Raw genomic sequence first — 16,281 nt, 5'->3', positions numbered from 1 at the left:
TTTAACGTTCGGGTCCCAGACCTCTCATGCGTATTCTAATCAAGGCCTTATTAGCATCTTGGAAGCTGTGACTTCTGCTTCTGAGGAAGCGAGTTTAAGAGGGCGCCTGATGTATCCTAGTCTTTTATTAGCTTTTCCGACTATATCGCTAACGTGCGGCGTCGAACTTCGGTTTGAAGCTATAATAAGACCAACGGTATCTAAATTCTGACACGCGGCTTAGTGCTTTCCCGTGCAGCATATACACATATTCTAAGGGCTGTTGTTCATGAGTGATCGTCGTACATACTGTATTGTCTAAGTTTAACGAAATGTGCCACTTTAACACGCCATTCATTGACCTGAGACAAATGTTGGTTTCGCACAGTTTGATCATTAACGGAGTTAACTTCAGTATAAATTACACAATCGTCGGCGAATAATCCTCGGTAAGGTCATTAACAAAAACCAAAAAACAGCAGGGGACCCGAACAGAAAGAACCCTGTGGAACACCGGAGTTCACGTAACATTCATCCGAGCTAACCCCTTGGAGACTTACAAACTGTCGACGATTATTTCGGCAGGCCTCAATCCACCGAACAATCTCATTATCTCCCAAAATGAAAATCAATTTCAGTAAGATATTTTTATGATTAACTTCGTCGAATCCCTACCGAAAAATCCCATATAACTTTTCGCTATCCGGATTACGGAAACGGAAATCTATCTGGATTCTATCTGGACTCGATCTGGAATTTAGGTTTGGAGAAATTATTCTTTTGTGTGCAATCTGAAATTCGGGTTTCCAGAAACAAATGTCCGGTTCGATAATCCGGTTAGTGAAATGTTATACCGGATAATCCGGTAGGGATGCCTTCTTAAAGTCTAAACATATGTCTGTTTGTCCCTTACAATCCGGTGCCTCTCAAAAATGATGCATGGTTCCTACTAGCTGCGTGACCCTTGACAGCCCCTTACGGAAGCCGTGCTGGCACTGGTTGAGAACGTTATTTCATAATAGAAATCGCCGGATATGTTTAGAAACGATATGCTCAAGAACTTTGCAAGGTGTAGACGTTAACGCGATGGGCCTATAATACACCTTTTGCGAAGTCCCCCAAGCGCCCCGACCCGCGCGCGAGGAATTGTGGGAGAGACTGTCCCTCGCCTGGCCGCTCTGGCTTGAGATCGCATTGCCTTGTCGCTTGGCTCCTCTTAATCCTCTGTTTTTCGATTTCATTACCTATTTTTATCTATACCAGTGTATCTTTTATTGCTTATAAGTGTTTCTATTCTCTTCTGCGCGCGATATTTCTTGTATATATATAGTATTTGTGTCTTTATTTGGCCTTTTTCGACGGGAGTGCCGACGGACAACATGCCGCTTCGCGCGTCGTTTCCTGGATGAGTATTACCGTTGCTACCGATTCCCATCGCGCTGTTAGCTGTTCATTTTGGTTAATTTGACCCGCGTGCAGTCGAGAGGATTCGTTTATGAACACCCGCGCACATGTCATAGGGGTAGGCAGAGCTCTGAATCAACAATCGCGACGCGAGAGCCGAGTGCGCTGTGATTTGGCCGCCCGCGCTCGCTCCGTTGACTCGCCTGTAGTGTGTGCCTTCGAGTGCCGCTTACTTGGCCAAGATACAGCGCGCCGCTTTGTCGACGCGAAACATTTGTCCGAATGTTTGCGAAGCTGAGGCATATGCAACGCTGCGGCGCCTGAGAACTGCGCGCTGCGGCGCGATCCCTTCGCAAACGCCGACGGCTCAATGTCGCGGCTTGTATGCGCCGATGGCATGCCTTCGTAATCTATCTGCTAAGCGGTTGTCAGCTGCCAACGCCCTTTTTCAAGTGCAGAGATGTGCTGTCACCCAGGCAGTCACCTTGAAACTCGTAGTTCCTTATAATTTTATTTCTCAAGTCAAGATGTCAGCTGATGCTCGAGTCAAGATGTCAGCAACTGACAACCGCCGAGAAGACTGATCATGAATGCATGCCGAGGGCACATACAAGCCGCGACGTTGAACCGCCGGCGCTTGCTAAGGGCTCGCGCTGCGTACAGTTGTCAGGCGCCGAAGCGTTGGATATGCCGAACAGTGTTACGGTTTCGCAGGCATTCGTACGAAATGATTCCCGACAGCAAAGCTTGGTCAAGTTAAGCGTCACTCAAAAGCATGCGCTACAGTGCGAGTCAATGGAGCGAGCGCGGGCGGCCAAATCACAGCGCACTCAGCTCTTGCGTCGCGATTGTTGATTCAGAGCTCTGCCTACCCCTATGACATGTGCGCGAGTGTTCATAAACGGTAGGAATCGGTAGCAACGGTAGTACTCACCCGGGGAACGACGCGCGAGGCGGCGTGTTGTCCGTCGGCACTCCCGTCGAAAAAGGCGAAATAATGACACAGATACTATATATACAAGAAACATCGCGCGCAGAAGAGAATAGGAACACTTAGAAGCCATAAAAAATACGGTGGAATAGATAGAATAGCTAATGTAATCTAACAACAGAGGATTAAGAGGAGGCAAGCGAAAAGGCAATGCGATCTCATGGCAGACCGGCCAGGCGAGGGACAATCTCTCCCGCAGTTCCTCGCGCGCGGGCCGGGGCGCTTGGGAAAATTGCAAATCGTCTATTCCATACTGACTTAGCATATCCACTTTTCTGTATTGAAATTATCTTGCTGAGCTTCCAGTCATTTATGAACCAGTGTTTTAAATTTCAACCAGAGGTCATCATTACTTACTGACTCATCACGACTAAGCTCCTCAAACGGTCCATAGTGGTAATGGAGTTCGTCGAGAATAGCCGTGTCATTAGCCATGCCCAAGTTTCTGTAGGACGAAACGGGTCCGGGCGTTTTTCCAAACGGCGTAAAGGGCATGGTCACGCTAGGTGATCTGAAAAACCGGGGAAGAGTTCAACTTCGTACGGCCGAGATGCAACCCCTTCGCTTAAAAATATGAGATCGAGAACTGACTTACTATTGATTTGAATACGTGTATACTCTCGAACAACCTGTTTTAGCCAATGGGAAAAACATAAATCTAGGATCCCAGCGGCAGTTTTACGTTCCCGCGTTCCAGGCAACATTTCATCCCACATTATGCCCGCTATATGGAAATCTCCCGCAATTACAACATTTCTGTGCTCTACGCGCAAGTGGCGCAGAAAGTCATCTAGTTAATAATGGCTAGGTATTAAAGTTTTTACACTTTAATTTCTTAGTAAACGTTCTGGTGGCAATGCATCGATGCTCAGAACCTAGCAAAGCGAGGCAAAAAATCAACCTCTGCACTGAGCAGCAAAAAAGAAAAAAAGATAAAAACTTAGTATGAAATATGTAGTTTGGAGGTTGGTATTGAGTTGACGAGGCAACGCTTCCAGGCGCTGCTCTCATTTCCTGCCGAGAAATAAAAAAGAAATCACAATAATCGGCGCGCCGGGCCGTACGACCGACTTTCACATAGAGCGCTCCTATCAGGCGGTATCGCCACAGCAGGCTCGTAAGATACTGATTACAAGAAATCGATTTTTAATCAAATGAATTGGTGGGCTAGTTGTTTAAACAGCCCTCGTCCTGTCCAAGTCTTACTTATGATCAATTACTTGTTCGAGTAATTTTTTATTCATTCGAATACATTTATATATGAAGCAACCACGAGATTTCTGTGGTTGCTTTTGGAAGTACTAAAACTACTGGTAAACGCTATTATATTTTCTTACTGTCTCGTTGGTGGCAAAAGGTTGTCGTCCTTCTCGACCCAGAAGGACCTTGGGGTTGAGGACGCCTGGACCACCCTCGCCTCGGTGCTTGTTTCCGGAAGCCAGACCCGCTGACCTGCAGAAAGGCTAGGCAGAGACCTCGCTGAATGACGCTTATCGAAGTCTGAATGACGCTTATCGAAGAAGAGTCCATCGCAGACCGTTATGTTGCACCTCTCTGACCAATAAGGCTTGAGAAGAAAAGGGAGCTTATCTTTGGGCGCCCACGTCGACTGGCATCCGTTGAACAGGGCCGCGCACTCCGGATCCGCCTTCTGCTCCAGCCACAGCTTTTCCAGCTGAGACTCGGTCGCTGCGAGTGCTTGCAAAGAACCCACGACGAACGACGAAACTTCGGTGTCTGTCAGGCTGGAGTCCCGGTGGCCCGCATCCCTTGACCTGGATAAGGTGTCCGCCGTAGCGATACCCTTTCCTGGGACATGCATCATGTTCAAGGAATACCGCATGAGTCGCATTCTAAAGCGTTGAATTCTGGGTGGCAATGAGCCTATCTGATCACGGCCTAGGAGAGGGAGCAATGGCTTGTGATCGGTCTCGAAAAGAAATGTTAGTCCTTTCAGGTACTGGTCGAAGCGCTCCGCTGCCCATGTTAGTGCGAAAGCTTCTTTTTCTATTTGCGAGTACCTCGGGTTTCGTCAATGCCCGTGACGCGTAGGCTACTGCCCTGCGCTCTCCCGAGGGTTGGTCTTGCATGATGACCGCGCCGATTCCGTACGAAGAAGCGTCTGCCGATACGATGGGCGGGTATGCCGGGTCGTACCTTGCCACGCAGGTATCGGAGCTGAGGGCTTCTTTGAGCATATTGAACGCTTCTTCCTGGGGTTTGTAACAGACAAACTCTTTCTTCTTCAGTAGAAGTTGACGTAGAGGTGCCGACGTCACGGAGGCTTCTGGGAGGAACCTTGCCACGCGGTTGATCATCCCAGGATTTCCTCTGACTTCCGACGTAGTTTTCGGCTGGGCAGGTTCTTGATGGCTCGTACCTTCTCTGGGTCCGGGTAGATTCCCTTTTCATCCAAGACCATGCCCAAAAACCGAATCCTTGAGGCTGCAAACTTGAACTTGTCCCGGTTTAGCGTAACTCCGGCTGCCTGGAGCCTCTTGAAAACCGCTTCCAAGCGACGATCGTGCTCGTTCTTGTCTCTCGCGTAAACCAAGATGTCTTCCATGTAGTTTTGTACGCCTTCCATCCCGTCGAGAATTTCCGAGAATTTCCTTTGGAATATTTCTGGCGCTGAGGTAATTCCGAACGGGAGCCTCTTGTAGCAGTAGCGACCGAAGGGCTCGATAAATGTCGTCAGCTCTTGACATTCTTCGGACAGGCGCACTTGGTAGAACCCGGAGTTTGCGTCCAGCTTCGAATACACCTTCGCGTTTCCTAGCCAGCCCATCACCTAATCCACCGTTGGTAGAACGAGTCGCTCTCGTCGTACAGACTTGTTCAGATGAGTTAGGTCCACGCATATCCTGACTGCCCCCGAAGGTTTCTGGACAGGTACTATCGGGGCGCACCACGCCGTGGGAGTGCAGACTTTGCGGATGATGTCCTCCGCTTCCAGGCTGTCTAGTTCCTTCTTTACAGCTCGTCTCATTGGGATGGCTACTTTCCGCGGCGTTGCCACTGCTACTGGGACAGCGTCGGATACCAACCGGATCGTGTGTTCACCCGAGATTGAGCCGATGCCGGAAAACAGCTTCGGGTACTTTGCGACGTAGTCGACTTCTGTAACGGCAACGTCATCCATGAATCGGAAGATACCTAGAGCGTTAATGGCTGGGAGCCCCACGAGCGGTGTTCGAAGGTTTTGAACGACGTAAATCGTGGCTTCGCACGACTTCCCTTTCCAAGCGATTTCTGCTTGGAACTTTCCTGACGTCGTCAGGGATTCGCTGTTTGGGCCGCGAAGATTTTCTGCTTTGATAAGCTGCTTGGGTCGACCGGGAAAAGATTCGCTGACGACAGTTACTTCCGCGCCAGTGTCAACGTTTGCTCGCACGCCACACCCGTTTATCTGCAGATCGACAAAGCGGGCGCGTGCGGATGACTTTGCGATATCGCCGTCAACCGTCCCAAGGAACTTAAGCGCGAAACACATGTACGACGAAACCGTCCGATCCGACGTGCGGACTGCCGGAATGACTTTGAGGGGCGAGGGTTTTCGTAGCATCGGAGAGCGTTGAAAACCCTCGCCTCCGACCGTCGTATTGCGCGGTCGGACGTCGGATCGGACGGTTTCGTCGTACATGTGTTTCGCGCTTTATCTTCGTCTGACGCTTCCACGGCGATTCCGTCTAGCTTGGTGGAATTTAGTTTCTTGTTGCGGCAGACTTTTTCAAAATGCCCCATTCTGCGGCATAACAAGCACTTTTCGCGACGAGCTGGACAGTCGCTCCTTTGATGGGCGGAATACCCACAGTACCCGCTAAGGTTTTGGCGTGAACTTTGCTTGTCGTTCGCTCTTGCAAGGGTCTTTATCTGGGGTTTCTTGTGTCGGACCGTGTCGACGTTAACTTCCGCGTGGGCCTGACCTTCGAGATCTACTTGCTGCCTCTTAACCGTTTCGCTGGTTCTTGCCTTGGTAAGCGCAGTAGCTAAGGTCCAATCCAATCCATTTGCAGAGTCTCGGACAGACGTTGGTCTAAGAGCCCTACGACAAAGCGGTCGCGAATAAGTTGGTCCTTCATCGTCCCGAATTCGCACCTCTCGGCTTGCTTGTGCAGCTCGGTCATGAACTGGTCTACTGTCTCTCCGCGCTCTTGTTTTCGTCTATTAAAGCAAGCGCTCTCGTAGACGATGTTTTTTGTCTGAACAAAATAACCTTGAAGCTTCGACTTCACTAGCGCATAATTCTTGAAGTCAGCGTCTTTTACGTCAAGCGACCTGAGGACCTCTGGAGCCTTCCTTCCCATGGTGTAAAGAATCGCCCTTACATGAGTTTCCCCGTCCTTTTTGTTGAGGCCGGAGGCGAAGCTGAAGTCCTCGAATTCTTCGAGCCACGCCGGTCAGTCGCCCGCGTTGTCGAAGTCGAAGGGTTGCGGCGACTTTAGCGATGCCATGGCGCCGCTGGTCTCGATGCGTCCAGTCTGCTCGGTGCGCTGCTATCCGCTGACGGGGCCCACTTCTGACACCATGTCTTGTTGGTGGTCGAAAAAAGCCCCGTTTATTCCACAAACGTTCCTTTTATACAGTCGCGTGTCAACCAAAACAAAGAATACAAACATAGGCGCGGTCACGTTATCAGAGTGATAGCGGCCTGGCCGCACCATGACACTACACTTGCCTTTTTATGGCGTCCTATTCGTACAAATTTCCTAGCAAAGAACCCTCGAAGTTAAAGGGACCATGCAATGACTTTTTTTTTACTTTTGCCAAATAACTTTAACATTACCTTTCAATCTTCTTTCAACATTCACTGAAACTTAATGTAAAAGTTATAGCATTTCCACAGGCATCCGATTCGTTTTGGTTTATTAACTTGTACATGAATAATTAATGAAATATCGCGTTTTCCTTCCTCTCCAACTGACCGCAAAACAAGCCGAGGTGTAATTTTGACGGTCGTGACGTACTCTGGCAACTTCACCGGAAGTTCTCTCGGCTGTAGGAAAATAAAAGCGTTAGCGGCGAGCTTACGGTGTGCCGGTAGGTTTTACTGCAGTGTTTTACTGCGCTCATGGCACCAATGCCACCGACATATTTTCTGAAGAGGCGCCTCTCATCATCACGTTAGCCATTGACATATCGCAGCTGATCGAAATCCAGTTAGATATGTTGAGCAACAGCGGTAGTATGAGATTGGTCCCAGACGCCGGTACGCCTGCTAAAAAGTGCGGCAAATCTTCCCACGAAGACTCCAGTTCCTCGTCGGAATCGGACGACAAGGAGTGGCGACCCCAAATGTACGAAATGTTCCGAGCATACACGGAGGACCTTAGACCTGGGGTCCCTCAAACCGATGAGTCTGCACAGAGTGCTTCGACGTGGTTCCTCGAGTTGTAAACGGTGAAACCGTAGCCGATATTTTTTTTAGCTCCAAACTGCATAAACTAATTCGGGCACTCGCAACAAGCGCGTTAGCGACGACTGCGTCCGTTCTGACCGGAGCGACCGGAACAACCGCTCTGCGCCGCGCGTACAGTCCTGCAGCCACTGCCACAAGCGCAGCAGGTCATCAGCAACGTGGCCGCTTCTCCGCCGCCGTCAGCTGTTTCCGCGGCGCCTCTAGAAAGGAGGGGACGCGCTGCCACTCACTCGCGTAGCAGAAAATGGACAGAGTTTTCTTTGGGCTCAAGCTTTATTAATTCTTATTTTGTCGGGATAGCCTCGCAGAGAAGAGTGTGTGAAAAAAGAAAAGAAAAAGACGTAGTACGCCGTCTTGGACGATCACGACTATAACACGCAACTTTACCGATAGTACAAATCTCGCCACACGCCTTTTCTACGATTTCAAAAGACGATGTAATCTTGGCTGAAATACAGCAACGTAGAAATATGATTTTGATAGGCGTTGCAAGAGTTGAGGAATTCTAACATTAATCACTTTTCTCGGGTGAAGAAAACGGCTCGAAATTCGCATCCGTCATACACGCCTTTAAATACAGTACGTACCAGTACTACCTTGGACTTGAGCACACGCATGGAATGCGCCAAATAAGAAATGCGGGCGATGTTCGAGGACGCAAATGCTAAGAAAGCACCCCTGTAGTCGAAGTAAACCAACAGGACGGCACTAGCGTTTCTGCTGTCTGCAGGGTGCCGCCACAGCATCGCAGCACGAGGAGATGGATCTCGGCTTCTAGGACGTGTTGGGTTATATCATCGCGACCCACGACGAGAATTGAGTCCGTGGTGATCGCCCATCAGGTCGACGATCACCACCGACGCCATGTTTTTCAGCAGATACCAGAAACCGCGACCGGCATGCACCGCGCCTGGCTCAGCTCTCTTCAGCAGACGACGCTCGTGGGTTGACAGCGTTGACGCAGTCTGATCTTTCTGTTTGCTCGTTTACCAGACGATACGTGCCGCATGGCTCCGAGATACTATACAATTCGGAAACTTCCGTCAATTCGCTAATTATGTTCCAAAATGGGGATCAGAATATTCTTTAACAAAACTTTTAAGAAACATTCGCCGTATATTTATTATTTTTGATAGCGGAATTGCTGGGGTAGGCTTTTACCCAATAGGCGGAGTGGATCTGGCTGATGAGCTTTGGCCCCGCGGATGCATCGCAGTGAAAATCCAGAGAGCTTTCGAAGGAAAGACGACCTAAACGAGTCCGCTCTTCTTTTAAAAATTTTATAGTGAAAATAATTTGTTCTGTCTCTATTTGTGTGTTTCGGTTTTCTTCCTCCAACAGGAGGATGGCTTACCAAGATTGGTGGATTAAGAAGAGGTGTAGTTTGTAATTCGCTGATTCTAATCCAATAATATAGGGTACAAAAGACCCGTTTTCGAACCGGCAGATAAATATGTATTTCTGAAAACCCGAAGTAATTTAGAAAAGTAACGGTTACTTTTCAAGCAATCGCCAATTACTTTTTTCTCGAGTAATCGAGCAATCTAATTGAATACGTTTCAACCGAGAGTAGTTGCGATCGATTACCTGTAATGAGTAAAGTGAACGAGACTGCGCCACAGGTTATTGCAATATTGCAAACGGGAAGGGGGGGGGGGGGGGGGCGGCGTGGAGAGTCCCGAGCAGATTATTAATGCGAAAGCATTAACCGTACCATGGAGCGAGCCGACGTCATTAGTTTAAAACGCGCCAAACGGCACCTTAAATCCTTTCTCCAAGTGAAGCCAGCTCCCAGCTATGAAACCACGCGACAAGCCTAGCCAACGGCACCTAGCTTCCCCGCTCCCAAAGGAGCGAAATAAAGCCGATGGATATCGCCTTCGATCCCATTGGCTGGCGTGCGTTGACGACGCTCCCATCGACCGCTGCGCGCGTCAGTTTCAACGACCGCCGCCCCATGGCGCTGCGTGTCCGTGCCGCGAACGCGTCTGTGTACCACGAAGCGTTCAAGGTCAGAGCTGCGAAGAAAGCTGAGAGTGCGCTCGCACGGCCGGCGCAAATACGCCGCAAGCGAAACACCGGAGCGGAAGAACGGCACGCATGCTTTCGCATTCACAACTCATAAGAAGTGCTTAGGTGCACCTCGAACCTTTTATCACTCACAAGCCTATGCGATTTCAGCATTAGCCGGTAAGAATGTCGAAGGACAATTTGCAATACAACAAGCGTGAAGATGATAAGATACACTCGACGTTTATTAATCAGTCGACGAGTAAACACGATCTCGCGAGCAATTCTCTAGTGCAATTCTTTTTCATCTTAACACGCAGTCACCATGTCAAGAGTCTTCAAACTACTTCCGTTGGAGTTTCCCAGCAAGAAGGGCACCGCATATGTCAAAGAATTCACGAGACATATGGCGCATCAGCGCTGCGCTTCGAAAGAGGTAACGTTAATTCGCGTGTTGTGTGCATCAAATATCTATACAGTCCATATAATAAGTTGGCGGTAAAACGTCCGCACTGTTATTGTCACGCATTTCAGCCACCTGGGAACGGCAAGAAATAGAAACAGACGTTCGTGGCGCCGGGGGATCCAGCTATAGATTACTGGCGAGGCTTTAATGATAGCTAGAGAAAAGCAAAATATCACTCGCAATGTCGACACCTGGTCTTCTTATTGCCGCTGAAAGTTTAAGAAACGCGCAATGTGGCTTACTGTGTTTGCGTTTCTAGCTTTGTGATTTGTTCTTTTTGTCATTTTCAACGGCTAATTCGGCAGTCTAGTTGGTTGAGGATCGATTGTGAAATTCTCGAGACCCGCGTGCTCGGACCTCACCCTGGGCCATAAGTAATTAAGCTGGTAGCGACCATCCGAGTAGAAAATGAGGGAGAGGAGGAGGCGAGAGCACGGAGACGTCAGAACGCCGAGCCCTGATCGGAATGAATAGTGGGTAGACCTCGAGCTGCCTTTGTGGCCACTGCGGACGTCGAGCGCGTTCGAATGCGAGAGGCGAACGCCAGCCCAGTCACCCGCTGCCCAGATCCTTCTGCTTGAAGAAGGCTATGCACTTGGGCTAGTTGGTGATCCATATTTGTGAGGGGAAAAGCGCTAAAAACAACGGACGAGTAAAAGAAACGCTCTGCGTTGTTCGTTTCTTTTACTCGTCCGTTGTTTTTAGCGCCCTCACAAACCTTTTGCTTGAACAATAAGCCCATGGTCAGAGAGATCACGCGGGGCCGACTTCACTGTTGACTGCTCTGGACAATTATGAACGGTAACTATGGAACATGCTTCATGTGGATCTCATCAAGCTCACACATTTTGTCAACTAAAAAATGAAAGCCGTTTACAGCTCCCTGTAACGCCCAATTGGAGCGCAGCTCTTGAGGAGGAGGAGGGAAGGGTACTCAATTACTCAATTTCTAAGTGAGAGATAAAAAAAGGAAATAAAAAAAATGAAAAAAAAGGAAATAAAAAAAGAAAAAAAAGGAAATAAAAAAAGGAAATAAAAAAAAGGAAATAAAAAAAAAGGAAATAAAAAAAAGGAAATAAAAAAAGGAAAAGGGTATATTCCTCCTCGCTCCTCCTCCCTCGCGCTCCTGCCTGCTATTCCTGAACGATAGGGCTCCGGTTCGAAGCCGGCCGAGGGACAAGAGAGAAAAGTTTTTTAAAATCATTTTTCGGAGTAATGAAAACTCGGATTCGCCCCCCGTGCTCACCCTCCCTGCTCGCCTCCTTTCTCCTCCTCCCCTCACGGGGGTCACGTGATCTCGGGTAGGGGGTCACGTGACCCCCGGTCCTGAGGGGGTCATGTGACTGGGGGTGTCGCGTGACCTGGGAGGGGGGGGGGGGGGGTTCAGGGCATGTGACCGGAGGGTCACGTGACCTGGGGGTCACGTAACCTGGGGGGTCACGTGACCTGGGGCTCTTTGGGGGGGGGGGGGGGGGGGTTGTCTCGGGACCTCGTGGTTACGCCGACGGCGACACCGCTCAAGCCGGAATTGGGCGCCAAAGTGCTGCGCTCTAAAAGAGAAAAAAAAACATTAAACACTTAGAGTACAACGATGTAACCGATGTCTTCGCATTCTGCGGTAAAATATGACCAGTGTTGCAGCGACCCCCTCGATTATTTTAAAATTATTCAGACGGCGGCAATTTTAGGTGAGTTTCAAAAACGTTTAGGACTTAATTCTTTTATATATAGCAATTGCACATATTCAATGAGAACTATTCGATTAATGGCAGTTATTGTCCCTTTAATAATAACCATTATAGATAGCGTATATTGACCTCTACATATTAACTTGACATATATTGTTCCATTTGATATTTTGCGTAGACGGCAAAATAATAATCTTGGGTATTCTTTCTCTAGAGATTTGAGGATGTCCTTCAACTCTGCCTCGATGCTGTGATGAGTGGACGGAGCCCCGACAACTTCAAAATATCCGGTATGCAGTTTTATCTCGACTTGTTTAAGCGTCTTTAATACATACGCTCTTGATCAAAGTAAATTGGGACGACAATCGACAGACGCCAGTGGGCTCACCCGGAGGCACAAAATAAATGATAGATGTGCTACGAAATTACGTATTTCTGGCCGCACTAAAACCGTGCAGGGGAGTGCGAAGGAAGCGCACAGCCAACCGTGCTAATTTGACAACAGGTTGGTTCCCGGTGTCACCACTCAATTTTGAATCGGAGTGTGGAAACACCGGATAATATCAAAATACCCGTAAGGACTTTAGAAATTAATAGTTTAAGCTCCACCTTCTTAGGCAAGCTCATAGGGAGGGTTATTTTCCCGAGCCGCTTCGTCTGATATTGCTACATGCCCTCCATATACAAACCCGCATCAAGCAATCCTTGGCGGTCACCGTGTTTAAGCATCGACGCTTGCGCGAAGCGTGTCGTCTATAGCGAATACCTCTTTCAAAGCTGCCACGGTATTCGTGTCCAATATACTTTAGCCCGTGTCCACGCCGAAGGCCCACCTAGCAGTCCTGTCCAATAATTAATGCTTAGCGCGCGTGCCCAAAATACGGCAGTCTCAGATACTTGGCACTGTATAGCTACTGGATGGTGCCGACCCCTAAGAAAAGAAGATTATATCACAGTTCGTCGTCACTTCTCAGTGATGGCCCGCGCTCCCTCGGTAGTCGACGCATCCCATTGCAGTTTGAAAGCTCGGTCAGCGTAGTTACAAATTGACGTGGTTCTTAGGCGACTAAAATACAATTCTGAAGAAAGAAAAAGTAAGCAGAAATGACAAACGTATCGATTTCTTGGTGATGGACTTGAGAGAAAATTTGCGCTATGTGATGGGCGATTAAATGTCGCTCCAAACGCTTGAGCAGTTGCCTTTCACATTTGAAGTAGCTGGGTCGCACATTTTTTTGGAACATATAAAAATAACATAATGCAGGACGTGCTCCTCAATGTGTATAAAATGTTTTCCGTAGCCCTACGAGTTCATGATGTCTGCGCTACCGTTCCAAAAATGGTGAAGTCACGAACGGCTTAAAAATCTCTATTTCGGGTCGACACTTTCCAAGTCAGGGTCTTCTTCGATGCTTCACGTTCGTCCAAACTCCAGAACTAGCCTCGCAAAGGAAAATGAGAAAAGGAGCTAAATTATAAGGATTTTATTGGAATTGCTTTCTACAACCCAATAATGCACAGACACTCAACGTTTCGCGCCACATACATTGTCGTGAACCTTACTTCATTTGTTTCCAATTTCACAAGTTGTAAAGCATCGAGAGCAGGTGAGTGGCAGAGAACACTCGTTCATTATGCAAATTCAGACAATTTACACACCGTTAGCGAATGCTTCCAATGCGTGTGCACTTCTTGTCCAAATATCTTCTTTTTTAGAGTCAGAAATAGAAGACATCGCTGCGCAATGCATGCTCTTCTTCGTTGCCGGCAGTGACAGCGTCACGCTAGCGTTGACGTGGACGGCCTACTCCCTCGCCTTACACCCGGAGTGTCAAGAAAAGGTTATCGAAGAGATCGACAATGCTGTGAAACAAGTAAGTTCACAATTAGTGTAAAGGATAGACTTGTTCGAGCGTCCGATTAAGTGTAGGAACGATAATTACCTTCAAAATAAAAAGAAAGAAATAGGCTTTCCGTCTAGGAGCATTCAAAGCTAAACTAAAGCCCTAAGGTCCCCTGGGAAAGGGGCGTTCGTAATTACGTTAGGACAGCAGCCATTAATTTAAAACATCAGGGAAAAAGTATGTCTATACCATGGAAACGGAGTGTCACCGGATAAACGAATAACCGATTGACGTTTTGTTTTTGTTTTACTTGGCCGATTCTCACAGCATCATCAAAGCTAGTCGTCCAGTTGAGAGTTCCTTCTGGGGATCAAACCTAAGGATTAAACCTTGGCGCCTCCTTAACGCAATCTCTTTTAAAACCTCGAAAAAAAACAAATCCCTCGTCGTGTTCGCGTTGTCCTTGTGGTGCAATGCTCGTGTTGTTCTCTAAAAGATCTCGGAGTCATCATCAAACAGACACGATTAAGAACAGCTATATCGCTTATTTTTAATTTCTATTTCTCGCATCCACTCAGCTGGGCCGTGGCAAGTGTCGAGTTTTTGGCTACATGGCCCGCAAGTTCGTCTCCTTTTTTGGCGCACCTCGCGCGTTTGTTCACCCCCCAGAACGCGTCCACGTGCTCTCTGTTTTCCCCCGGCCGGAACCAACCACGGAGCGCGCAATTGCCTGCCTCGCCATCGGGCGTTCCCTACCTGTTCTCAAGGGGCCCTTTGGTGGGCGTGCTCCTGTTCGCGTTCCAATGCGCGAAACACGCACTTTGGAACACTCGTTAGCCACATTGTTCGGAAGCCGTAAGTATTGCGGCACATAAGAAAACTCAAGAACGATTCACGAAGCAACGAGCAGAAACATAATAAATCACGGCCTGCGTTTCTTCGAGTGTCAGTGGCTATATAGTTCAGAAATTGGCGCAGAACAGATTTACTCAATTTTGAATAAGGTCCCTCTGGAAGATACATCGGTGGCCTTGATGGCATCTTTGAAAAGCACGCATAAAATGGTAATTAGTTATCTCTTTAGTAGGGGAGGAAGTGGGACCTGCTATTTTACGTTTTGGATACGTTTTAGATTAGGATTGGAGAGAGAATAATATATAGCTGAAAATCAACCAATTAAAGATTGCCTATGTTTGTACTAGATTTAACTTCTCTACAAAGTGTGCGCGCCACTTCCGGTCGCCATGAAAGGGAGAGAGAAATACTTCCGGTCCTCCTATGCCTACCTCCTGTTTAAGTGGGTGCGCGACGGCTCTTGGTTCGCTAGCAAGCAATCCCGTGAGAACTACACTCTAGAGTCCCTTGCAACCTAAGAACGAAGGGCGAGGGTAAGACGGGCCGGGGAAGAGGAAACAGACGGAACGCTGGAGAAGAGAGGGGGAAACCTCCTTCACTCTTTAGCGTTCCGTCTGCTTCCTCCTCCCAGGCCCGTCTTACCCTCGCCCTTCGTTCTTAGGTTGCAACGGACTACAGAAATGCCCAGTGTCGTGCGTTTAGGTTGCCGATACGTACTGGTACGCGCAAAAATGTCGCGAGTGAAGTTACTTCAATTATCTGAAAACCAGAGACGCCACCAACGCCGCCCAGCCTGGGTGAACGCAGGTCAATGGCATTGGTAGGCGGTGCTAGCCTACTTCAATGTGCTGCCGACAGATGGCGCCACACGACAACCACCACAATGCGGCGCTGGCGCCGCGGCGTCTCGTCAGACCATCTCCGTACAACGATGGTCCACTTTGGCACGTAGAAATGCAATGTGCACGGTGCTCTGGGAAAGAAACCTTGAATACCGAAGCAAGCAAGCCAAAACACTAGAGAATTGAGTTACAGAGCTACGCGTCGCGCTAAAGGAAGCCTAATAAAACCTCATTGTTCGCTAAAACTAAGACCCGGCTCGGCTACAGCCACTAAATGAGCTGCGCTTAGAGTATCGGCACTCCGTGCCCCGACATTGTTGTGGGTGCCGCCATTTTGGCTGGTATGCAGAGCAGACGCAACTGTCGATCGCCATGATTCAAAAGTGCGACTTCCTCAGCATTAAATTCGGTGTTAGGAAGCTCATGCAATATTGATTTGCTTTGTCGCGAACTGTTTAAACATTTCTTGAGGGTGGAAGAGCGTTTCCTGTGATTTCAGATAAAGCTCCAGATAACTGGCAACCATGATTTTCAGTCACAATATGGTCAAGTGTCGTTACTCTGAAGCGTAACTTATTCAGTGGCGCTATTCTCGGCGACCCCTGCGGGGAACCTCGGCGCGTATCTTCGGCGCCGGGGGGATAGAGGTGACTTGACGCCAATGCCTTCTCTTTCACGAATCAGCTGAACGCCTTTAGGGATTCGCAGGTTTAAGGCTAGTCGAATCGGTTGTCCTTAAAGGGAAGATGGGGCACTTCTACATTTGAGAAAAAACGCATGAAT

General features: G+C 48.5%; 1 protein-coding gene across 2 annotated transcripts in view; it reads left to right on the top strand.

The window, feature by feature from the left end:
* The window catches only part of LOC115313921 (cytochrome P450 3A19), a 51,453-nt gene that overhangs the window by 20,494 nt on the left and 14,678 nt on the right, over positions 1-16,281 (top strand). For both annotated transcript variants that reach the window (XM_040215397.1, XM_040215396.2), the window contains exons 8-10: positions 10,124-10,239; positions 12,172-12,247; positions 13,674-13,831. In XM_040215397.1, coding sequence (XP_040071331.1) covers positions 10,124-10,239; positions 12,172-12,247; positions 13,674-13,831 — 350 coding nt within the window. The remainder of the gene's footprint in view (positions 1-10,123; positions 10,240-12,171; positions 12,248-13,673; positions 13,832-16,281) is intronic.

The sequence above is a fragment of the Ixodes scapularis genome, unplaced genomic scaffold (assembly GCF_016920785.2).
Source record: "Ixodes scapularis isolate PalLabHiFi unplaced genomic scaffold, ASM1692078v2 PGA_scaffold1__304_contigs__length_218370807, whole genome shotgun sequence".
Taxonomy (NCBI): Eukaryota; Metazoa; Arthropoda; class Arachnida; order Ixodida; family Ixodidae; genus Ixodes; species Ixodes scapularis.
The sequence above is the reverse complement of the archived record's forward strand: the minus strand, read 5'-3'. Positions and strand labels throughout refer to the sequence as shown.